General features: G+C 39.8%; 5 protein-coding genes across 7 annotated transcripts; 2 read left to right on the top strand and 3 right to left on the bottom strand.

The window, feature by feature from the left end:
* Positions 1-147: 147 nt before the first annotated feature.
* On the bottom strand, positions 148-13,177 carry LOC141902322 (large ribosomal subunit protein eL29-like). Its single transcript, XM_074789989.1, has 5 exons — positions 13,144-13,177; positions 12,488-12,515; positions 2,740-2,812; positions 941-1,005; positions 148-307 (listed from the first exon to the last, which is right to left on the bottom strand). Exons 3-5 carry the CDS (start codon positions 2,774-2,776, stop codon positions 194-196), a joined length of 216 nt encoding a protein of 71 aa, XP_074646090.1. The 5' UTR covers positions 2,777-2,812; positions 12,488-12,515; positions 13,144-13,177; the 3' UTR covers positions 148-193.
* LOC141902344 (G-protein coupled receptor moody-like) lies at positions 6,718-11,095 on the top strand. Its single transcript, XM_074790020.1, has 3 exons — positions 6,718-7,305; positions 8,445-8,645; positions 9,797-11,095. Exons 1-3 carry the CDS (start codon positions 7,062-7,064, stop codon positions 10,600-10,602), a joined length of 1,251 nt encoding a protein of 416 aa, XP_074646121.1. The 5' UTR covers positions 6,718-7,061; the 3' UTR covers positions 10,603-11,095.
* An 814-nt stretch (positions 13,178-13,991) lies between the features above and the next one.
* Positions 13,992-15,460, bottom strand: LOC141902362 (uncharacterized). Of its 2 annotated transcripts, none has more exons than XM_074790047.1 (3): positions 15,271-15,460; positions 14,679-14,747; positions 13,992-14,541 (listed from the first exon to the last, which is right to left on the bottom strand). In XM_074790047.1, the coding sequence occupies exons 2-3, from the start codon at positions 14,713-14,715 to the stop codon at positions 14,153-14,155; spliced, it is 426 nt and encodes a 141-aa protein (XP_074646148.1). In that variant the 5' UTR covers positions 14,716-14,747; positions 15,271-15,460; the 3' UTR covers positions 13,992-14,152. The 2 variants fall into 2 exon arrangements, with proteins under 2 accessions (XP_074646148.1, XP_074646147.1); XM_074790046.1 differs by having other exon boundaries at positions 15,285-15,460.
* A 65-nt stretch (positions 15,461-15,525) lies between these two features.
* On the bottom strand, positions 15,526-16,847 carry LOC141902577 (proline-rich transmembrane protein 1-like). The gene is made up of 3 exons (XM_074790380.1): positions 16,740-16,847; positions 16,546-16,618; positions 15,526-16,431 (listed from the first exon to the last, which is right to left on the bottom strand). The coding sequence occupies exons 2-3, from the start codon at positions 16,583-16,585 to the stop codon at positions 16,097-16,099; spliced, it is 375 nt and encodes a 124-aa protein (XP_074646481.1). The 5' UTR covers positions 16,586-16,618; positions 16,740-16,847; the 3' UTR covers positions 15,526-16,096.
* A 325-nt stretch (positions 16,848-17,172) lies between these two features.
* On the top strand, positions 17,173-22,831 carry LOC141901199 (isocitrate dehydrogenase [NAD] subunit gamma, mitochondrial-like). Of its 2 annotated transcripts, XM_074788309.1 has the most exons (12): positions 17,173-17,267; positions 17,776-17,829; positions 18,028-18,125; positions 18,310-18,425; positions 18,717-18,774; positions 19,214-19,346; positions 19,441-19,574; positions 19,693-19,795; positions 20,025-20,171; positions 20,366-20,521; positions 20,795-20,883; positions 22,366-22,831. In XM_074788309.1, coding segments are annotated over exons 1-12 (1,170 nt in total). In that variant the 5' UTR covers positions 17,173-17,186; the 3' UTR covers positions 22,367-22,831. The 2 variants fall into 2 exon arrangements, with proteins under 2 accessions (XP_074644410.1, XP_074644409.1); XM_074788308.1 differs by lacking the exon at positions 22,366-22,831 and having other exon boundaries at positions 20,795-22,260.
* Positions 22,832-24,724: the final 1,893 nt, after the last annotated feature.

Raw genomic sequence — 24,724 nt, 5'->3', positions numbered from 1 at the left:
TTTTTATGCTGTACGAGGGGCTGACAACTTTCTCCATCAAGATCAGTATGACCTTGGAATGGATATATCCTGCCAAATATAAGATTGGCTCCTCCGGCAAAGAGGTAAAGCAGAGCACCATGAAACAAAATCACAAAGGTACATATGTATGGTATCTACATTTTTTCTTTATTCAGTCGTTACAAACAAACATCTATTTGTCAGTTTTCACGACAGGTGCCGCAACGACGGGCGCCGCGATGACCTTCTTCACTTTCTTGTTGTGCTTCTTGGCGAACCGTAAATTTCGCAGGAACTTCGGGTCGACCTATAAATAGAAACGCGTGGAAGGCAATCAAAAACATGTAACAATCAAATGAAAACAACACACACGCTGACGTCTTTGAGCAATTGGCAGTCCGCATTTCCAAGACCTACACTCGATGATAATGAAAATGCCAGCCAATTTTTCCATTTAGAAACACCCATCGGTGACAAAATTGCACGTCAGAAATTGCAGGTAGGGAAATAGTCAGATGTTTTTTTCGAGTCAACCAATCAGTTGACCAACGAAGTAACATCTTCATTCATTGTACAGTGGGACCTTGATAAAAGGAACTGGCATGATATTACAAATAGAAGTTCGTCCCAAGCAACAAAATTCAATTAATTTCATACTGGATATAACAAACTATCAGATAAAACAAACATATTTTCTAGTCCCGTGTAAGTTCGTTGTAAAGAGGTGCCACTGTAATACCCGGTACGTCTTAATTCAGTAACATGAACTTGTTTAGATAGCGAACCTGCCCAGATATCTATGTGCGCAGTAGAAATCATGGGCTGACTGTCATTGGAGATTTGAATACTGCGAATCTCATGCATACTTAAGTTGTTCTTTTTACATTAATACGTGGAAAAACTGTCGATCCGACAGGCAATTACAGTATTGTATACTTACACCTTTGAGGGATGGATATCTGTGAGTTCTTGGTCTTTTGATACCATTTCTGTGCTGTTTGCGGTCTGTAAAAAAAGACAAAAAACCCATTAAACACGATATACATGTATATGCTTGTACCAATTTTCACATACATTCCTGTATAATCAAAATTTTGAGGCATAAACCAACCAGGAGCGGATCTAGCCATTTGGAAAAGGGGCACACATGGAATATTGGGTCACTACTTACATGCACTTAGTGCCCTTTACCGAGTGCCAAGGGTCGAAGGTGCCCCGATTTTTGAAAAATTTGATGCTTTTAGGTGCTTTCTGAACAATTTTCCTGGACGGTCGATATTATTAGGAATGAAATATGCTAACAATACCAGCATTTTCTTTAATTTTTGTTCGGCAGAAAATTTAAAGGTCATTCGGCCGAATAACGCGGGCGCGCGCCCCATGGATCCACCCCTGCAAGAGGCAATGTTAATAATCTGGCGACAGAGTTGAAGTAGTCATTTTTCATTCTATTCAAGGTAAATTCATTTCGAATGAGAAGCCGAGGACATCTGGCTCGACGTATCGGTCCCATTCAGAAGATATATCTCCCGTAATTCATCATCCGAAAATTGCCCGATCGCATTCATCATATTATACGAACAGCTATAATCATGCAAAACGATGACAGCGTCTTCGCATTGAATTAATCCGCATAAATTCAATCCAGAAAAACTATTTACCCCGATGTAAATATGGATTACTCGGCGTGTGATGCAATTATGACACAATCATTGCGCCTTCAGACGAAAAAAAGAGGTCGGTTACAGACACGTAGTCAACGTCGAATTGGTGACGAAAAAACATTTTAAACAACAATTTTTCGTTAAACAAACTTTCTATCAATGCCAATTCTCCGTAGAATAATATGTTTTCATTACGGGTATGTCTCATGAGTGTCGTTTTCATCCTCTAATACGTGCATCGAAGTGACTCCTCGCTCTTAAGTGTATCTCTTTTAATTTTCTGAATAAACTCTATACTGGAAATTTATACGTAGGAGGTCTTTCTGTAGTCCACTCAGCTTAATTAATAAGCTAAATTAGCCAGTACATTACTCGAAGGGGCTTTGACTTTGATCTCTAATCAATCTTGTGTAAAAATGTTCAGGTGTCAATTACCGGACCTTCAATGATCTTATGATCAAGCAAAAAAGCCTGTCGATCAAGGGCTTTGATACAAGTGATCTAGTGTAGAGTTCCTGACAGTCAAGACAACTTTTTAAAGGTCATATCACTGACAACCAGAGCTTTTAGTGCCTATTCTGCCACTAGGTGGCGCATCGAGCCCATTTTTTGCACTGCACAACTAGACCCCTGTAATAACATCGTACCTAGGTTTCCTTAAGATCAACCTACTATCAAAAAAGCTAGGTAGCTGAAAAACGGACACGGACACAGGCAGATGCACAGACAGACCAAGAATAAGGGTCATACGGAAGCCAAGCCCGAAAACCAATTATCAAGTAAATTTTGTTTGCGTTGTTTTGGTTGTCCATGATATATCGAGCCAACACGATCAATCATTACAAGCGAAAACAATCCAACAAGAGATCTATGGGACAGCTCAGCACATTGCAGTGAGGCGTAAACTGTCTGGTTCATCAGCAAACACATTTATAAATTGATCAACATGGAAAATAAAACGATAAATTCGTTCCTCGCCAAAAATACATTTCGCCATGACAGATGCGACAGCGCAAATAAATATTTGTCATCGTTATCGACCACAGCACGGCTTGTCAATTATGGTAATACTTACTCTGATTATGATTCGAAGCATTCTTTGACTTGGCCATTTTTAGTTATCGACGATGAGCCTATAACAGCAGTATCTACAATGAGAAAACGAAGAGAGAAATTTATCAGTCGATTTAAAAGAAACGTCGTGTGGTACGTCAATGGCATGCAACACTGTGTGAGCAATAAAATGAAGATGTACGGTAAACATCTATAACTCAGACTCAGACTCAGACTAACTCGGTTGAAAATGTTATCATTTTGCTGACCTGACATATTTTCCATCCTTAGCTCAGACTTCGTTTGAACCTCAAAACAATTTATTTCATGTCCCAGCTTGTCCGAGTTAGCCGAGTTAGCCGAGGTTCACTGTATAATGACATTCAAGAATACAACATTCCTCGAATGGCAAGTGAGGAAATTGATTCGATCAGCGACCAATTTAACCGATGGCTCGGATCTAGAAACCAATCTAATTCATAGGCCAATTACGAAATGTTTGACGTTAAATTTGAGAAGGGAATTCATATTAATCATCGAATCGTTTAACTGGATCTGAGCGAGGTCGAGCTATCGTTACGTTAGCTCTATCCGAACATGTTTCAGACGCGCAGAAATCTGAAGGTCACTCCGGGCATGGCAAATACACATGCACTAGATGATAGATCGAATGCATTACTATTCTCTATATGTCGTCCCATCGGAGATTCATGCTACAAGTGCCTTCCGAGAGGCCGAATATCAATTTTATCCGAATTCGGAATAACCGACGAAATGAAAGAAGCATTTCTACCGAAACAGGACAAACTCGATAATTAAGTTCAAAAGACCAGTGCCGAGTAAGTGTTAGATCAGGATTGAAAAGACAACAACATCGATATTAAGTTTTGATAGAATATAGCTATATAATGCACAATGCATTTCAAACGAGATGATAATAATGAAGTAATTAATCAATCAATTCGATCCTCTGTTTCACTAACATCAATCGGCCGAGGATCTCATCATGGTGCCAAACGTACACGACTGAATTCGCTCTCAACTTTCACACTATAAAAAAATCATCCAACCAATAACACACCACAAAAATGGACAAGGAGCAATTATGGACAAGCCATGTTTCTCGGAAATCACATAAACATAGACTACATCTGCGTGTATAGACCATTTAACTAATGGAACACCTATTCACTAAAAATGTCATCATCATCTAGCGTCGTCGTAGGTGGATGGTGTTGCACGTAACGTCTACAAAAATTACCAAAACAAGGGGCGTACGTACATGATCGAGAAAAAAAGCCCGAAAGCCTAACGGCGAGTCGCGATTTGATGTACGAGGATTTAAGCCGGCGGGATCGCGTGTTGTTTAATCGGGAAGTACCGCCGTGTCTGGCATCGACGATAGAATCGGCGCGAAGACCGACAACTTTCCGAGATTATGCGAAAACGTCGACGAGACCGAGATACGGAGCTTTCCGTCGATCAGCTTACAATACAAGTATCGGCATCGAATACCGGGTTTTCATCGTCAACAGCGCCGGCTTCTCTGTCACAACTGACGTTTTATCTTTATACAAGTACTTTCATTCATCTTCGTCATTTTATGAATCCTTCTCATTCTCGTCATGCATATATCGCAATTAGATAAAAGCAGATTATATTCATGTATAATGAACTTACGACAAAAAAAGCATATTCGTATACAGTATATCATTTATCATGTGTATAATTGGATGTCTCGGGATTGCGTTCTGATTGGGTGTATGTTACTTCTTGCTTCGTTTGTCAGCATCTCGCTGAACACCCGGACACTCGTGTCAACTATTTATAACTCGAATACTTCTAGACCTTCCCGGTCAAGCTATCACCTCTAACGAAGAACCAAGAATGAATCAAGAGCCGCGATTGCATCAGGATATTTGGCCCGCCCAAATTTTAGCACGGGTCAAATCTTTGGGCGTGAATTGCAACTGGTTCCGGAAGTGACTCACTACGCTTTATTTAAACATTGTTTAGTATCGAGTCAGTGATTTACGCGCTTTCTAATAAGGCACGGGCCAAATCGACTGTAACTAGATATGTGCGAATTTGGCCCGGGCCAAATCATTGCTGTGCCTGTGGGACCGCAGCTAATTCGACTATAGGCGCAGAGCTATGAACTAAGACAATATGAGAATTCAAACAACTGCATCTTATTAATTCATCGAACAGTTCGTATCATCATCAATGCCAAGCATTGTAGGCGCAAATAACGCTCAGATTATCGGAACGCTTGAACGTCTAGACACACGAGATTTCTACTGTCAGCTGTTGAATTCTACTCGAGTATGAGAAACTATTCCGAAAATGCAAAATTTACAAGCTGCACACGAAGAAATCAAAGCAATTAGAATTCCTCGCTACATCGGGAAATCAAATACAAATCAACATCATTTGCTTGATTCGTCAGGCTCTGAAAAGCCTTCGAAGACGAAGAACGCAATAATTCCGGTTAAAACATCAACTAGCGCGGCTAAACCTTCTCCAATTTCGCCAACAGAATTCCTTTTAAACACATTAACAAGAAAATTTAAGTCGAATTTGGGTTGTTTGGGCATTTTGATAAAATGTCTCATTTGTCAAAAAACTGAAACACCGGCTCCATTTTGATGCCAAGGAGACATATGGATGAAGTCCGACTTTTCAACCAGCTCAAACAATTAATTAGAGTGAAGATGTAATAAGCTTTCATGTCTCTTCACTTTACAAGCTCTAGTGCGCACAATTCATTAGGCCTTTTTTTAATCACCTGGAGTACGGATATGCAGCCAGCGATTCTGCAAAAAAATCATTACTACAAAAAAGTTTTTTCAATACTCTGTTGTGTTTAATCATAATTTTTTTTAAAACAAAAAAGAAAAAAAACACAAGATTTGCTTAATGTTAGTTTTCTTTGTATCTCCCTTTATTTCAATTCAATGCAACACAATTTTCACTATCTAAAATTTCTTTTTACGGCAGTCCAATCATGCTAAGGTATGTAAGAGGAAAATATTTGAATAATAGAAAAATGTTTATTTCTATTTTTTCTCTTCCAAAGCCTGTGATCTGTTTTTAATCCTCAATTTCTTCCCCTTGTCCTTTAATTTTTCTCCTTGAAAAACCCGTACTCCAAGCAATCAAAAAAGGCTTTTGTTAAGAAAAAATATGATTGCCAACCTGAGGAAAAGCACACACCAGTCAGGTCATGACTATTTCTCCTTGGCATTTACAGAAATACACAAGCACGCACCAAAATTTTAAGAACAGTCCCGTAGAGACATATATGTCGCCATTCACCTGGGGGGCTTTTCAATTCGGAGAAATACCGTTTTATTCACGGAAACAGAAGCCAATCAGCTGCGGCGGAGGCGACTACGTGACGAATTAACTTCAAAACTACCGGGGGCAAAGTCACACGATGACTCGCAAAAACGCGAAAGCGACATCAACATCATACCGCGGGTAATCATAGCGTTCAGAGATAGTCTAGTAACATATCGAAGCCTTTGAAACTTGCAATCATTGAACAGTAACGATCTTCAAGTCTGTAGGCACCGACGCGAAGTGAAACCTCTAACAGATTTGCGCCGTAAAAATGGATGAAATCCTGCTGAAATCGTGAACAACAGAATCCTTCCAAGTCACTTCTTGATAATTGGTCTAAGGTTCAAGTGGTGGTATCATCAACTAAATTGAGTGGCTCCCAATGACCTAACAATTTCAGAAGTATCGTCTATACATGATCACTCATGATCACAGGAGGGTAACTGTAATGAAAAGCTGTCTGCAGTGAACTTTACGATCGCGTGTTCCATTTTGGCAGTAAATCTCGCGATTGTAGTCGGCAAACAAAACCGCGTTCACACCTAACTATCTCCGGAGTCTCTACAATGACGCAGGAGAGACGCGAACCAATGAAAACGGATACGAAACGAGGAGCTTTACGCCGAACCACTCTTCACAATACAGTACGCACAAGTGGTTGCTTTGCAACAGGAAACAACCGTTCACCGGCGAATACCGAACATCTCTCATAACGATGTAGTCGTTGTCATCGGTGAAACTCCACTTTTTTAGGAGAAATGATATCGCAGTAAATGTTACAAAAAAAATCTCATACGGACTAAAAATATCGGTGTTAACAACCCGCTCTACGCGATGTAAAGGTACGATTTGTTTAAAACAGTTCATTAACAAAGTTATGGAATTATTTCGGTGGCAACGTCGTCGGGATCCTACTTTTCGCGACGCGATCAACCCGCTCGACGGGTGGGAAAATAATCGATCTCTATAAATCGCTGCTAATTTCGCGGCGAATTTTTTATGTATTTGAAACGGGAGAACGTATCTAACGACGACGAGGTGGCGACGATGTTAAATTCGAACCAACGAGGACAAAACGACGGATGGACGGAATTTACGACGTCGGCATTGAGAGCATTGGCGAATTTTACCGATGATGCCGATGACGTCCGAGAGATGGAAATTAACCGCGACAACCGAGATTGGAACACGATTTATCCGGCGGTCGGAATTATGGCCGTAATTATTTTGATAGCGCTGCCAGGTAAGCGAGCGACATATCAGTCGAATAATCCGTCCTTCCGATCAATCACAAAATAATGTATAATAATCGCCTGTCATAATTATCGTCATACAAATTGTACTAGTACCTGTTGATCAGAGAAGATTAGAACAGGGCGGCCACTTATATTCGACTTGCTTTTTCCCTGATCATTTCCCGACATGCAAGTTGTTCTCCCGGACTCAATCTGCTAAGAATCTAACCAATTAAAGCATTCAAATGCGTAAGACAAAGTCTAGATGTAAAAACTGTTTGATTTTACGCGTGATCATGCAATCTCAACAAATTTCCTCGACTTTTCCATACACGGTAAATGGCTACAGTTGAAGATGTATTGATAATTATCAACCATCATTCAGAGGCGCTCTAAATTGATGCAGGCCTATCATATGCATGTTATCATATGCAAACTAAGAGTCACATACAAAACGACTTTCGTGATTTTTCATCGCGCAATAGACGAAATCAGTCTGCGGTCGAACGACGACAAAACAATCCCCGGAGAAAACCTTTCGCAATATCACTGTGTCAAGAAAGCGAAGTCTGGCGACTTTATCCCCGCAGAATATTCTGCGCATACCAATTCCACATTGGGGAAATAAGCGAGATAAATACTGTCAACAAATGACTGATGCCTTCTAGATGTGGAAATCAAATCGAGCAACAGTATGAACTTCTGCAGGAAGGCGTACAAGAATTACATGAAGGAATACGAGGATAACCTTAATAATCCACACCATAACCACCCACGCCGAAAATATCCTGACTAGGGACATTTAGGATCATTCGATGTTTTCGATTTTTTTCATCTTGAAATAGGGAATTAATTGTCCATATAGTCAATCCCCGATATACCGCCCACATCGGTGCAGGATGATTTTGGCAGTATAGAGAGTACGGTGGTATATCGGGGTATTTTACTATATATCTGTATAGAGATGTACATATAGAAACCCGACGGTAGGCGGGGGTGGCGGTATATCGGGGGTTGACTGTGCCCGCCAAATAAAGAGAAGCTACTATCGAAAACGTTACTCAGAAAGACACGCAGAACCTTGTTATAAGAATGTTGATTACGGTCATTTTCGTTAATGTTAATGTCTCTCTCTCTCTTGTTTTAGGCAATGCGATCGTGATAACGGCTTTCCATAAGTGCAAGACGTTGAGAACGCCGTCGAATTTGTTCCTGCTTAATCTCGCCGTCTGCGACCTGCTGACTGTCAGCCTATTGCCGTTCACGATGTACACGTTTATAGCGAATCAATGGCAATTCGACGGATGGATTTGCAAATTCGTCGCATTCGTCACGAGCATGCTACCCGGTACGCGGAGGCGAAGTATCTTTTAATATAAACATTGCGTGAAATCCCGTAAGCCGGATGCACGCAACGACATTTTTAAAATGCCCGTTTTAAGATTCTACTTGCACACAGCAGATCCCCGGCAGATCAGTCATTGCTATCTATCATATAAATATTGAAGAGTGGATTTGGAGTCGAACACTCGAGCTACGGTCCAAAACGTATTGCACACCTCCGTTGAGGAGAAAATACTCATGCACTGGAGTAAACAAAAATTTATGTTGATACTAATACACACATACCACAGTGCAAGCAGCTCGTAAAAATGTCTCGGAGATGAAATATCGCGTAAAACGTAATTCTTTTACAACCCCAGAGCCACCAAAACAATTTATTGATTATATATTCATATATTGCTTGCTCGCTTCTATTATTTTAAGTCAACACAGGCAGTTACTACTCTCGAGTGACACGTTGATGGAACTGCTAGTTCAATTCGAGTGAATCAAACGCAAACCGACGTAATAATTTACAAACAGGATTTCAAAGATCCCATCGTATTTACGACTCCTACGCCGCGATCAACGCGATCAATGCAGACGCATTAAATTAATTAGATGGCAAATAATAGAATAGTCATTCGAATCGGTCGATAACATTTATATCTATGTGGTGTCAGAAATCAGTGTCTCTCCATTTGTCGGGACTCAAGTGACTATTTTCAGAACAGTTGGAACGGGATTAACTATGATTTCATGGCCACAAAATGCAGCGGTGCGGTAGAAGATCAACTTTTAGTGAAAAAGATCTGTACTCAGTACTCTGAGCATCTCTGAATGAAACCCCATAAGTCGAATACAGAAAACGAATAGCATAGCGAATACCTCTCTCAATAGAGAACATTTTTTCTCACAAACAGCAAAAATATCTAGTTCATAGTCCTTCCCTTTCATAGCGAATGCTTTTCCTGGAACCGAGTGTTTACTGTATAGAGGTTTTACCGATAGGCCTACTGTATCACTAATTGAGCTTAAATCTCTTAGTTTCCAGTAAACTCATCTAAAGAGTGTCCGAGCATTAGCAATTGCAAGGGTATAGCGAATTAGTGGGCATGTTACTGTAAATTCATTCGTAACTTCACCGATTTAACATCGTCCAAACTATCTTTTCAGGCACGACACTGATGAGCATTTCGTTCATAGCATGGAATCGCTACATGTTGGTAACGAACCCGGCGACGTACCGACGACTGTTCACGGCGAATGGCGTCAAATGGATGATCGTGACGACGTGGAGTCTACCGGCGACCATCCTCATCCTGCCGCTGTTCGAAATCTGGGGCGCATTCGCGTTCGTGCCGATCATGGCGACATGCAACCTGCGCATGAACCACGAAAGCCAGTCGTACAAATTGACGCTGTACCTCGTACGCGCCGGCGCGCCATGCCTGCTCATCGTGTACTGCTACTGTTACATCTACCGGAAAATGCGACGGAGCCATTCGAAAATTCGAAACATCGTCTCGAACGCCCAGTCGCATTCGTTGCTCGCCACCAAACAGGAACAGCACCTGACGAAAATGACGGCGGCGATATTCGCCGTTTTCATTGTGTCGTATTTCCCGTGCACGATCACGACGATCGTCGATTGGAACAACGACGCGTTGTCGAAGAAGTACCACATGTTCTGCCAGATAACCGTGTACTTGAGCTGCGCGGTGAACCCGTTCGTCTACGGCCTGATGAACAGTCAATTCAACGACGCCTTCTACGAAACGCTGTGCTGCGATAGAAATGGCGCCGTGGCTGCCGCCGCCAACTGTCGGAAAAAGAAAACGCCGCAGAACGATGTCGACGTGGATTACGACAAAATTCAAGGCGATCAACTGCTTCCCGCGGAAGACGAGTCGGCGCAAAGTAATACCAATTGCACGTCGACCGCTCTGAAATGCTCGCAAGAACACGAACCCGATGAGTGAAAGAAAGTAATGTAGACCGGCTTCAAGTTGGATCAAACGAAATGGGATATAACTTTTTAATTCGTTACGCTACATTTGTCGAAATATTTTTTCGACATCAGTAACACACGTACACATATATCATATGGTCGGGACCATCTAATGTTGACGACTTACATAGATTGGAAATACATGTCGGGATACAAAGACCCAGACCACTGTATCTTTAAATCAAATTTGTCATTGTTATTTCAATTTGTGTCTAAGCAATGTGACCGCTAATCCGGTGATGACTAAACGAGTTTGACAGCACCAGCCACGAAATGGTAGCGGATAGTATTGAAGTCGGACAAATTGTTACAGTCCAACAAGGACTGACCTGAATCTACCAGAAAAACCCCGACTTTTCTACCCTTCATAGTTTAGAGCACATAGTGTCGTTTTTCAATGTTTTCCTTTTCACTTTTCATCGATCTAAAAACGGAAAGCTTTCATGCTTTCTTTAATTATAAAATATTCCATTGTTGATCTTTGATGATTGTTGAAATTATTGTAAATAAATGAAATAAATCTAATCCCTAGAAATAAGATCGTCACAATTTCTCAACTGGATGACACATCGAGGAAGCTGCCACTGTCCCTCGAAAATATCTACTCTTCAAAAAATTAGGGATTGCGGCCTTCATGTCACCATTCAAAAAGTTGGACAATGCAATAGCTTTGGTAAGATTATCTGTGCACGATGCCTTTAACTTGAGCAACTTGAGCAATGTTAAAAGTGCTGTCAACAAGAACTTTGCAGCAGGTAGACAGACCTACACAAGCGCTGAGCAAAAATTAAAGATCATTGAGTGAAACACCAACACTTTACTAGGCCTATATTGAGTTGTCCGCGTAAGTTTACTACACTATACTTAGGCTATAAAATAAACCACTGCACTAAACTCTCGGATGAAATTCCTAGACAGACACGGTGGCCTAGAATTCAATACATTTCTTTAATCACGGAGGGGGAGATTAAATCTTTATACCTGTAAACACCAGTTTAAGGCAGTAAGTAGTCAGTGCCTTTTAAGTTAAGCATACATCGACAAAGCGAGTGGAGACAACTAGTTGCTAGTGAGCGAGTACCGGCTCACATCGAAAATCTAATGAAAACCAGCTTCTGCGTGGCTCATGCCGGTCGCTAGGTCCATAGCGCACACATCGACAGCAACTGAGATGTGTTATCTAATACTCGAAGGTATCTGAAAGGCATCTCGAATCACGTGACAAATTGCTTTGTTTTAGTCAGTTGCAACCATATGTTTTTGATTATGGAATGCCCACATCGACATAAATGACAGTAACTGAGTACAACTAATTGCTCAAAAGTAGAACATGGGCAACTGTCTGGAACTGGAGATAGATGGACGCTAACCAGTCGTAAGCTAGCTCACCTCGACAAGTTCAAGCAACTCATTGTATCCAGCCAGTTGCTCTCATGCGCCGAAAACTGCCCAGCAACTAGTTGTCTCCAATCGCAGTGTCGAGGTAGGCTAGGCTTTAAGCTACGCCTCACTAGCTCATTGAACCTGGGTTAGACCGAAACTAATGTTCACAACGAGTCTATGTTTAAACTCTGCTTCGGTAATATAAATCCATGATCCGTAGTTCAACTTCAAGGCCAATTATTGCACCCGAACGCTGCATTGAACAAGAGATTACCGTCTACACTAGCATAAGTCTGATGCGAACGCGGGTTTCATGTCGGGTAAACCTTTTAAAATCTGGGGTTTTGTGGATAATTCTCTGCGTTGAACTTCGATTCGAGTGTACCAGTGTAGACGCGTAACCCGGGTAGAAGATATAGCAAGTGTAAACATAGCTTTACTAAAATTATGTTAATATAGATATCAAAACTCACCTTTAAATGGAAATTGACTTCTATCAACCTACAAAAAAGAAAAAAATTGACTAATTAAACACAGTGAAGCGCCATCTACCAGCGGCATGTTCATACATTGCCACAAAATTAGAGGATTCCTAGCTAGTACAGTACTAGCGCACGAGATGCCAATCAAATAAAATTAGAGCAGAGGTGAATTCAAGAAGAGATCAAGACGTTATGGCCTTATTTTTAGCAGAGACTCGACAATGATTGAATAAAGAATAGAATAATGAATGGACCACCACAGAATCCAGTCCAGTGCTGACCTCCCTCGCACGAAGCACTTCAGGCCAGATTCAAGTCATCTGCCCAAAATTCACTATTACAACTAGGCTTATAATTTAGACAGTCACATCACCCTGATTAATTCCAATGTAATTTTTCGATTCTTGTATTATTCTTAGGGATTTAGGCGTGTTTAGGGCTAAGAGACCAGATAGGAATCAGGAATACTTAATAGCGCGTTCGGAGGCCGTTTTGCTTCGTTAGTGCGGTGAACACAGCAAACGAATATAATAAATTCACAGAGAGAGTTTATGAGTACGCGAGTTTTATATTGAATGTACAAATTGACAACTGATTCGGTACAATTTGAGGGATTTAAAACTATAAAATTTCACATTTGTCCATACCAAAATATCCAATATGGCGGAAAGGAAGTGGACGACAATTAAATGCAAATCAATCAAATTTTATTCGACACATTTTTTTTCCTAGGTGTATTTGGAATGAACAGAGCCCCGGCGGAGTTGACATTCTAAAGATAGTTTTTTTTTCGCTTTTGATAGCTTTTTGATCGAATGTGTTCCCGAAAAATAATCATTTGGTGTGACGTAGATACGTGGTTGAAATATTGTTTTTTAAACTAAACAATCCGGGTTCCTAGCCACACCCGCCGAACGGCCCAGACCCGCAGTGGGGTCGTTTACAACTTAGTCATGTAACCCCTAGGCAGTTGTCCCTAAACAAGATCTTCCTAAACAATAATCCCCTACGCAACCCCTCAAATAAACACGCCGATACACTCCAAACATTGCCATCGCCCTCGCCCCAGAATAAAATAGCCGTAGTAAAGGGCTATAGTCAGGTGATTTTTGAGTGGGCCAGATATTTCATCGTGGTGTTACATAGATTCGAGGGATTGGATATTAGGTAGTCATGCAGTCGGTTTCTGCCAAATGGCTCTGGTGATATGTTTGAACCACCTCCGGGCTCCTATTCATTGAGTACAATAAAAAAGCATTTCGTTCAAACGAAAAGATGATTTCGTCCCCGCGAAAAAAACCATTTATTTTTCATCTTTTCACCTCCGGGACTCCGTAGGAATAGTACACCGTTATTAGTCTTTTTTAATTCATCTTCGATTTTCAGATAGGATATAACGAGAAAGGGGGCGAATATCAAAAATTGATCCGACCCAAACGCTGTGTAGAACCTGTTAGGTCACAGAAAGAAATTGAAAACAGGTAACAAGTTTCGTTAGACTATATTTATTGGTACGTACTATCTGGATTTAATCTGAACTATCAAAAACATCTAAGAACTACTATTGATACATAGTGCATGCTAATGACAAATATTTCACCACAGGCGACAGAATGGCAGATTAACGGCCGATGACGATTTCAAATGTGGTTTAGATTAATTAAAATCGAAGCTGTTTTTTTCAGAATCTGACACACCGGTTTGAAAATATGAGTAAATGATGACAAAGTAAACAACTAGAATGATGATTGTTATGATGATAGTCGCTATACCGCAACCCAGTCCGATAAAGGACCATTTTCGAGCATCGCGCGAGTGGGTGTGAGCGGCCTGCGCGTCCCCGCGCTCAATCGCATTTCTCGTATCCATCGACTTTATGATGGCCACAATACCTAACGGCAAACAGCAACAGATAGTAACAAATATAGCCAACGCTAGGTAATCAGACGGTGGGTCGGTCATTCGCGCCGGTGGGGGTGACACAATAACTGCACATGGTTGCTGTTGGTAGACGACTCCGGGTGGTGGTCCCTCTGGAGGTTTGCCTGGAAATGACCGTTACCGTTAATATGATCAAACCACAAAAAGTATACTTTTAATTGTAAATAATGTAATGATTACAACAACTGTTACGTTTAATCATGGACTGAATAGAATCCTTAGTTTAATATGGTCTAGTTACCTTCTGCAGGATAGTATGATGGCGGAGGCTGACTCATATTCACGGTTTAACTAGCGGTACCTACTTTTGCTGAAAAAGTATACAAGTTATCTTTATACAAACAACTGTACAGTAGGGAACCCAAATGGCTCGGAAAATTCTTCACCGAAAATAAGAAGGACTTCGTAGTTTCAATATCACACCATTGAGAACGTTATCTTCTGTACACTGGTACAAAGGCAAGAATCATTTGGTTTATTTTGATCTGCTTTCTTCAGCATACATGTAGTATTCACGATCATAAAGGTAGCATAGCATTTTTTATTTGGAGGAAAGAATGTCTGCACAGTGCAAGACTAAATAAGCTACCGATTTGAGTCCGTATAGCGAATGAGAACACCTTAATCTGCGTATCATAAAACACATATGTTTCAAATCAGTTGGGATGGATGAAACTTAATTCGGTTTTGAATTACACAAAGAATAACGTAATTTTCAGATGCACTGTCGTCAGTGATAACCAATGTATGGGTCCCTATCTAGTGATCTGCAAGTCTATGTGATGTAATCAAAAGACAACAATTTTGACAATCGAAATAGGCAAACAACTTACCAAACTATACTTACTGAAAGTTACGTACGTGCAGTGTAGTCCTCTTCAAGTAGTAGCGTGCATACGGGAATAAAAATTAGAAGCAAACTGTAGAACTTGTCTGTTCTAAACACAACACACTGTGCGCGCTATCTCCGAAGTACGAGTAAAAATAGAGCACGTAGCTACACCAGCCAATTGGATTCTTTAAAGGCCGTCTATCATCCGAATGCAATGAAAAGCAAGGCCGAAATACACTAAATATTTATCACTAATTATTGGTTACTTTATTAGGTCATTTTTATATATCTGGTATCTAGGGCATATATTACAAATGATGTGATAATTCATCCCAACTGTAATCCCAGGCGCACTGGCACTGTCTCTCCCAAAAATGCAGTAAAGTGTTCCAGGAGTACAATAGTATGTAAAAACATTATTTTGATTCCTGGCGTTCTCTCGAGTAGAATTAATTCAATTGTATCTTTCATCATCCGTCAATCCGCGCCGGAGTGGTTATTGAGCTTCATAATTCAAAATCGGTTGTTTACTTTTGGGATTCAATAAGATAGCCGACACTCGGTTCCTCGTGTTACGAATCCAGTCTCGTGATGCGAATGATTTACGGGGTATTGGAAGAGGTATAATTCGCGATGAATTCATTTCCTTTTCAATATTGAAACTTGTCCGCCGCCCGGTTGTTTAGGTAGCGGAGATTGGTGTTGTTTTCGGGGTAGTGTGGCAGGTATAGTTTGGTTTCGGGATCCCATCTGTAACTGACAATTTTAAACTACTACAGATATAAAGTATACTATGGATGAGTGCACAAACAGCAGCCCATGCCGGACTAATATGCGATTGCCGAAACAACTAGAACGATGATGGCTATGGTGACCGTCGCGATTCCACAACCCAGTGCGACTAAGGACCATTTTCGAGCATCGCGTGAGTTGCTGTGAGCGGCTTGCGCGTCCCCGCGCTCAATTGCATTTCTCGTATCCATCGACTTTATGATGGCCACAACACCGAACGGCAAACAGCAACAGGCAGTAACAAATATAGCTGACACTAGGTAATCAGACGGCGGGTCGGTCATTTGCGCCGGTGGGGGTGACACAATAACTGCACATGGCTGCTGTTGATAGACGGCTCCGGGTGGTGGTCCATCTGATGCCGTTTTGCCTGAAATTAAGAGCGAAACGACCGTTCTACATGCCTGAACTGACAAAAACCAACGAATTTCGATACTTCAGCATATATGTGCTGTTAGCTAGTTATTCCTCCGCGGTTTTTTACCTTCTATGGCAGTATCGTATGGTGGAGGATGCTGACTCATGTCTCAGCTAGTTTTCCTTATAGGTAACAACCTCTATTTGAAAAAAATAATTGAAGAAATAAACGGAGATAATTCGAATTTTAAATCGGTTTTACTGAAAAATGCCAGCTCCTTGAACTTAAGCTATTCGCCCGATGATTTTAAAAGTACTTACTTAATGGTGTGTTGTCGGAGTGCGACAAATAGTGGCGCAGACAGCTACGAATCCTGTCAAATTTTGCTAGAGAACAACTCCGAAATCAACCAGTGGAGTGCCAGGAATCAAAATGGGTTAGATTGGCCAATTCAGAGTGATGACAATCATTTCCACCAAACGATGCCCCAAATACACGACTGCGAAATGACAAATTGTTTAGCGGAAATTGATGATAGAGAAAATTATTTTTTGTCATGTAAGTTTTTACAAGCCTGGTTGAAAGAGAATTTTCTAGGGAAGGGGTAACTAGTGGACCGATACCCAGTCTCATATCATTTTTTCGTATAGGACGTCTGAGTCGATTATCCATCCTTTTGTACCGATGCCGCAGGCCTGCTCCCGAATGCGTAAAATCCTAGTCCGTGTCCCAGCCCGCAGCCGCTGACCAAATATTAGTAAGTTACAATGGCAACCCTCATGAAATTTTCGTCGAACTTTAGCAGGACTCTGCATCAAATTGTGAGACAGTCACCTTTCCAATCAGCCGTAAGACCTTTTCAAAAAAAAATTTTTGTTTTAACTTTATTGACAATGACCGAAATAGGTGCCGTGAAATGCGGAGATACTTGTGCCAGTGCCCTGATTTCGGAGAACGTCGGCTGACAAGTCAAATTCAAGCTTTTTATTCACACTACCACAGCACCGTTTACTTTATTGGTTTCCACATTCAACGGTAAAAGTGCAGATCCGCACCTCTCGTGATTGATGCAATCTATTTAATAACAAATCATTGTTCCAGACCATTCAATCGCTAAGTTGTAGGTTGGTTATGACCACAAAAATAATCGGATTCATTCAGTTTATAAAAGTTTTCATGTTAACCCATCTTATTCTAAAAGCTTACTACCGACAATCAGGTAGATCAAACTTCTCTAGGACTAGGTTACCCCTTGGGCCTTATTATTCCAAGAACATAGCTAAAAACCAGACGCATTCATTGCTATGTTATATTTATTCTTTTATTTCTGGTGAAATGTTTGTTCAATTCTTTCAGATACCTGTCAGTTCAACTGCTCAACATGATAGAAGATACAGCCATGCTGCTTCGGTAAGTTGAACAAATGGTGTCATTGGCGTAATTCCCCCTTGTAGAACAGGTACCTGGTATAGGGACACTTCAGTTTTCCATAACGCTCTATTCTATTGAGTACTTGTGAAAGATGAGTAACTTTCTTTGGAACATTCTTAAAACACTGAATGTATACCAGTCGGCAGTCTGTCTTCAAAGTTCTTTTTCACATTTCAGTTGCCAAATGCATGTTACGGAGGGCGTCATACCATAACATTATTGCCAGGTGATGGCATTGGACCCGAATTAATAAACCATGTTCGAGAGGTTTTTAGGTAAGACTATGTGTCAATCACTTCAGAAAATTTGAGTTTGCCAAGCATTCTTTAATTTGAATATGGGCTTCTGTGATTTCATGGTATTCAGGCCATTAGACGAAGATATCAAGTTGATTATGAATTAGATATATGGGTAGTCTTCTCAATGATATTTTCTACCAGAAAAAGTTTTATTTTGTAGATACGCCGGTGCACCGGTGGATTTCGAGGAAATTCCACTGAACAGAAAGTGTAGGGATCCGAAAAACATCGAGCACGCTCTGCTCGCCGTTAAACGAAATGGAGTAGGTTTAAAAGGTAAAAACGGCTATTTTTACACTCACGGTTTTCGAATTAGGAAAGGTTTTTGGACCGCCTGATGATGGATACTGGTTTGCATCTGAAACGCTGTAGTTCAGCTTTAACTCGAAATTTCCATTGTAGGACTTCTTCATATGAATTCTAGGACAACTGTCTCCTCCAATTTTTAGCCTACTTGGGGCGATAGTTGATTTACTTGTTTAACTTAACTGCCATTTGATCAAACTTTTCTAAGAAAAAGACATCAGTTGTAATTTCTGGAGTTAATATGTTTCCTGTTCTTTATAGGCAATATTGAAACAGATATTTCCAATCCGTTAACTCAGTCGACTAATATCATTTTGAGGTGAGTCGGTATTGAGATTGACGAAAATGATTTTATGATTAATGACTGGTCAAAACTATAAAGCTTTGTTAGGGAAGTGTAAACTGTAACTGGATCAGTGTTCTCCATATGCTCAAATTTTTAAGGGGCTGCATACATTGTTAAGTGTATAACATTGTGGTTGCTAAAGTATCAATGATTCAAGGCCTTTGAAAATTATGCTTCATTTTGGTGGAATCTTCTATTTTTCTCATAACCTCAATATACTTCAAAACAACATCAGCATTGATTGAATATTGACACCCACTGTAGTAGAGGCAGCAGATATTCTATAAGGGGTGTGGCTGATTTTCAGAGGGGTGGATGTTAAAATCAAAAGGGGTGGCTGCCCAGTCAAAACCTGTTGCTGGATATATGTTGAGAACTGCCTGTAGTATATGTGGTAATCTGTGTTTTTCAGAACACAGTTGGATTTATTCGCTAGCGTGATGAAATGTAAGTCGATTCCTGGCGTTGATACTCGGCACAAAAATATTGATTTAGTCATCATACGAGAAAATACGGAAGGCGAATACTCGAACTTGGAACATGAGGTATGCAACGGTATTGTCGGTATTAACTGGATAGTTTTCGTTCGCTAATTTCGCGAAGCTTATCTCGGCGTTTTCGTTATTTTCCGTTTGAAAGAATGTGAAAGGTGTCGTCGAAAGTTTGAAAATCATCACTGAAAGGAAGTCGAGTCGTATTGCTAAATTCGCCTTCGATTACGCAATCAAACATGACCGACAGAGGGTGACCGCAGTCCACAAGGCTAACATCATGTAGGTATTATTATCAGAAAAGATGGAATAGAATTTGAACCCGATTCGTGTATTTTCGACTCGACCCTTGGTTAATACTGTACGGTTTAGTCGAGAAATTTTCATTCAACTATTATAGGAAACTCGGCGATGGCTTGTTCCTCGAAAGCTGCCGAAAAATGGCACGCCATTATCCGACCATTGAATTAAATGATATGATCATAGATAACGCCAGCATGCAGGTATGTTGACATGACGTTTCAAACCTAACAATCTCTGGCAAGAGTTTGAAGTGTTGTGTCTGAATGATTTTTGATAAATAAAATTCGCTTTTAATGTTATGAAATTTGTATAATACATGTATTGGGTTTATCCTTGTCGGGTATTATCTATTCTCCATGTCAGAGTGTGGCTATTCTACCAGTATCCTGTATGTATCTTAAATCCAGCATTTTCTATTTCATCTGGTAGATGGTATCGAAGCCTCAACAGTTCGATGTCTTAGTCATGCCGAACTTGTATGGAAATATTCTCGGCAACATAGCCGCTGGGCTCATAGGCGGGCCCGGTGTAGTGGCTGGTACTAATATGGGCCATCAGTATGCTGTATTTGAAACGGTAAGATCCAGATACTCATTATTTTGTGCGCACTATGCATTTATAATGCATCAAGAGAATGTAACTAAACTATGTCTTTGGTGAATTCAAAATGTCACGCTGATGGTGGTATTTTTAGATGTGGTCATCTTTTCCGGCAGGATTTGCTATGGTGATTTGCATTTGATCATGCAGTACTTTTCATATTGTTATAGGGCACGCGTAACTCAGGACGTTCCATTGCGCAGAAGAACATCGCAAATCCATCAGGAATGTTGCTGGCTAGTTGTGATATGTTGGAATATGTCGGCTGTGAATATCACGCGACGCTCATTAGAGACTCCGTTTGTAAAGTTATGAGTGAATTACAGGTATATAAATCTTGCTTTTGTCCGACATTTGATGATAAAAATCAGGCCCGTAGCTATCCATGTCTTTGGGGGAATCGATTTTCTTGAAAATCGAATGTGGAAAATTCTTGAAAATAAGATGCAAATAGGATAATTTCAAAACTTTTAACATATTTGGGGTTGAAATTTTGCCGAAGTACGGGCCTGAAAATGATCGTAAAATCTTCATCAAGAATGATTCATCACAGTCCAGGTTTCAGTCTTGCAAAATGAAAGTTTGAAATTATTTTTCAGATCCATACTCCGGACCTGGGTGGACAGAACACGTCGCTGGAAGTGGTTCAGGCTATAATCAAGGATATTCAGGATAAGATGCCTAAATGGTAAGCATCGAATACCTCTGGGCAGCGATCACTAGTCAACTGATTCATTCATCCTAATAGTCATTTAGTCAATCATAGCTTTGTAACATAACAGTAGCATTCCCATGTATCAATATTGTTATCATCTCTGTTTGAATAATCAACTAACTACTGGCAAATAAGAAATTATAGGAATATTGGCTGGTAATGTAAATTTTAGAAAAAATTTTCAAGAAAATGATTTTAATTCTTCGAGGTCCAGTTTGACAAAAAGCGTTCACTAGTAATTTCTTGATTAATTACAGTTTATATGGAATGAGTTTAGATCTTTTTTTGTGAATCTGGGCCTAGAAATACTGTTAGTCTCCAATTTTTTACACACCTGATTATTGATGATTTTACATTTATCTTATCAACCAAAATGATTATCATAACCAGTCTTTACCAAACAACATGCACTGTAGATCTTTTTGTAATCTTTGATTTTAAAATGATTTTTTTTTCTTAAAGAAACTACCAGATTAACCAAATTTGAAAGTTGGTTTGTGATGTGTTACTTAAATTCTAATATCTGTAAAGGAAGTGGATGCACATTTGAAATGATCTCCTATTTCATGGTAACTTGTGCATTTATTACTGTCTTCCTTCTGGAAAAAATGATTTTTGTTCGCACTTTATTGGCTTAGAGGATACCGGTATTGTACACTAGTATACACAAGTAAACTACAAATATATTGGGCCATTTCAGAAGATCATTGTCTCCAAACTGGGAAATATTTGTAATTTGCTAGTTGCCGTAATAAGAATGCCTAATGCATGTACTTTAAATTCATTGCTTCCTAAAAATTTTGATAGCCATCTAACCTGTGTTCATTGAGGCAGCTGAAATATTCGACAAGATCTGTTGAGGACAGCTATAATATTGTACTTTACTGTTGTGGAATTGTAAAAAATTGTTAAAAAAGAAAATCGAATACAAATCGTCTTGAACAGCTGCGTCAATTTATTTTGTGTTTTCGCTCGGAAGTTAGGAATATTTGAGCCAGTTTCATTCATAGAATATCGATAATACCACCACATGGATATAATGCAGCCGGCTCAACAGAATAACATTAGAAAAATAATGTACGAATGGTAGTGTTTATGTGATATGGTTTAACCTTAAACGTAACTTATTTTGACATTCTTTGTTCTTAACTCACACATAACGTTTGTACCCTATTTAAGGAATAATAGAACATTTCTTTCTGTATTCAGCAAACAACCATTTATGAAACTCTAAACTTGCTATCTAATAATTCCTGACATTTTCAGATTATGAAATTACTACGTGTATTTTCCTGATACCCCTTTGTCTCATTTGTTTGCCTTCACTTTGTAACAATAATTGAACAACAGTGTTTAAATGTTTTATCGTTGTTATTAGTATAATATGAAGAATGATAATAAAACATGTTTTGTTACAGAAAAAAAAACTATAGAATTTTCTTCATATTTTTGCAGAGAACTCGTCTATTCGGTTTACACAGTGTGCGTGATATGTGACAGCTACGTGTTCCTGTTAAATCTCTGTTTCGTTTGGTCTCATTCTAGTCCCAGACACCTCTTAACTGAGAAATGTTAATTTCGATTTTAATGTAAAATGATGGAGATTGAAGTTACGTATGGGGCGTCACGTTCGTGTTTTTTTTACAGCCAATATGACGTGCTGTGACGTCACATGCATAACCTCTATAGCTTCATCAAGGACGATTTTCGCACAATGCATCCTCCAGGGCATCCTCACTAGCCAGAGTTTGATTACCCCTAGCAAGCGAGGATGGTACAGCGCAGCATATCAGTTTGAAATCAATCTAAGAACCCACCGAATGACCCTGTTCTATTTATGTTCGGTCAAATTTTCAATTTGAAAATATATTATACGTATTATTATTTTGTCATCTGTGTTATATTTTTGTTGTTGAAAATAAAGACGTAGTGGTCCAGTAGATTTTTTATATAGGTTACGACGAATGTATAGTGTTTTCTTCCTTGTTGCTATGGACTTGACATCCATTGCTGTTTTGGGGCTGTTCAAACGTTTTTGTGGAAGTCTTGACCGACACCCTACCCTCCTATACACCCTACTAACCTATATACTTTCCTACGTAGCTAGTTAGTAAGAGCAACCCCGTGGTTTCACCAGATACGCACTGACAACCCGTGGGTAAACGGATGGTGTGTACTAAACGATTTTGACGGACACCAGTGCGCAAGAATCAAGGACCGACTTCGATCTACTGGCCATAAGTGTCGGATCTAGGCAGGCAGTACTTTGCGTTGTGATATTTGCCTAGATAGGATATATCTAGCGGTCGCATCAAGTCAATGACATAGATAAAGATAGTTTTCTTCCCTTGTGCAAATAGTTATTTTTGTTAATAGCTGTATTACATACTGAAAATGAATAGAATAGAATAGTAATAAACTGAATGTAATATATTACCGTAGTGCATCAGTGCATTCACAACGATCCGGTGTTATTAGTGAAAATTTCCTCTCATCTACCAAGGACGTCTTTATATAACCGGCATAGTAAATCAGAAAATCATTAAATTTGTGCGTAGAATTCTATCTTCGTGCAAGTGATTGTTGCGTTGAATCCATCCTTTCTGAAGATACATCTTACACCAGAGATGGTCAACACGACTGGACGGAGCAACTTCGCTAATATCGACAAACCGTTTATCGAATCGGTCATCTTTGGGATATTGCCGTTGAAAGTTGCCCAGTGGCCATAGCGCGATTATTCATGATAATCGCGATACCGTTTTTGATATTTTTTCAAGGTGTCATTGGAAATGCGGCCAGTTTTTCAAATGATTTCGCCGGATGTCATACGCCAACTACCTTGCCGCGCTTGCCGTTACAGATTTCGGTTGCTCATTGGCATTTTCCCTTCCGTTCCCAAATTACGTATGCGGATTCGTGCGTGTGCGTATAACCGGGTACTGGTGCGAGATATGCGGTTTTATCATGAACGCATTTGCCGTTTCGGTGGCTGATTCGGCCCATACTAAAAAAATTTCTGTACGGCAAAAGCAACGATAAAAAATTTTCACGTTGGTCCGTTTTTTGGTTTTCTCGCGCAAGAATTCAAAAATTTTGGTTTTCTCGCGCGAGAATTCAAAACTTTTGATTTTCTCGCGCGACCGAACATTTTCAATTTCGAATGGATTCTTATAAGTTAAAAACTTGTCACTCTTAATTGTGGGTTAGATCACATTCTTTTGTACATGTATTACTCAATGCATAAATAAATATAGGAGAAAAGTCAAACTTTTAAAGTAGGCCTACTAGTCTGAAAGAATTAATATCTTGGTACAAAATCTTGGTACAAAATCAGGCATAATTTTTGGAATCGATGGGAAGCCCGAGTTGCGCTAAAGAATACCAATTATGGTGTATGATATAACCAAAAGTCGTTAGTGTGTCCCACGTTGATATAGCTATCGCAGGTTCTATTTTCGTTATTTGACAGCAGCTGACGTATGCTTTTATTTTTTCGCATCCGTTATGCAAAGTAAATCGATTCAGGTAACACATGCATTTATAAATCTATCCGAACTAAATTTATTCATTATTATTACGTCGGTACATTTTGTCGCGAATCAGAAGCTAATTTAAGTAATCTCCTTTGCATATACGCTCGTATATCTCAGTTGGAATGTTTCGGTGTCTAAAGCCAGGCATGATGAATACAACTATTCGGGACAGCCTCGCTAATGTACACAAGCCATTTATGGAATCGGTAGTCTTCGAAATTTTACCGATAAAAGTTGCCAGGTGGTCATCTCTGAGGTTGTTCGTGTTAGTCGCGTCG

This window comes from Tubulanus polymorphus, chromosome 3 (assembly GCF_964204645.1).
Source record: "Tubulanus polymorphus chromosome 3, tnTubPoly1.2, whole genome shotgun sequence".
In the NCBI taxonomy this organism is placed as follows: domain Eukaryota; kingdom Metazoa; phylum Nemertea; class Palaeonemertea; order Tubulaniformes; family Tubulanidae; genus Tubulanus; species Tubulanus polymorphus.
Note: the sequence above shows the minus strand (reverse complement) of the source record. Positions and strands in the feature narration are given on the sequence as shown.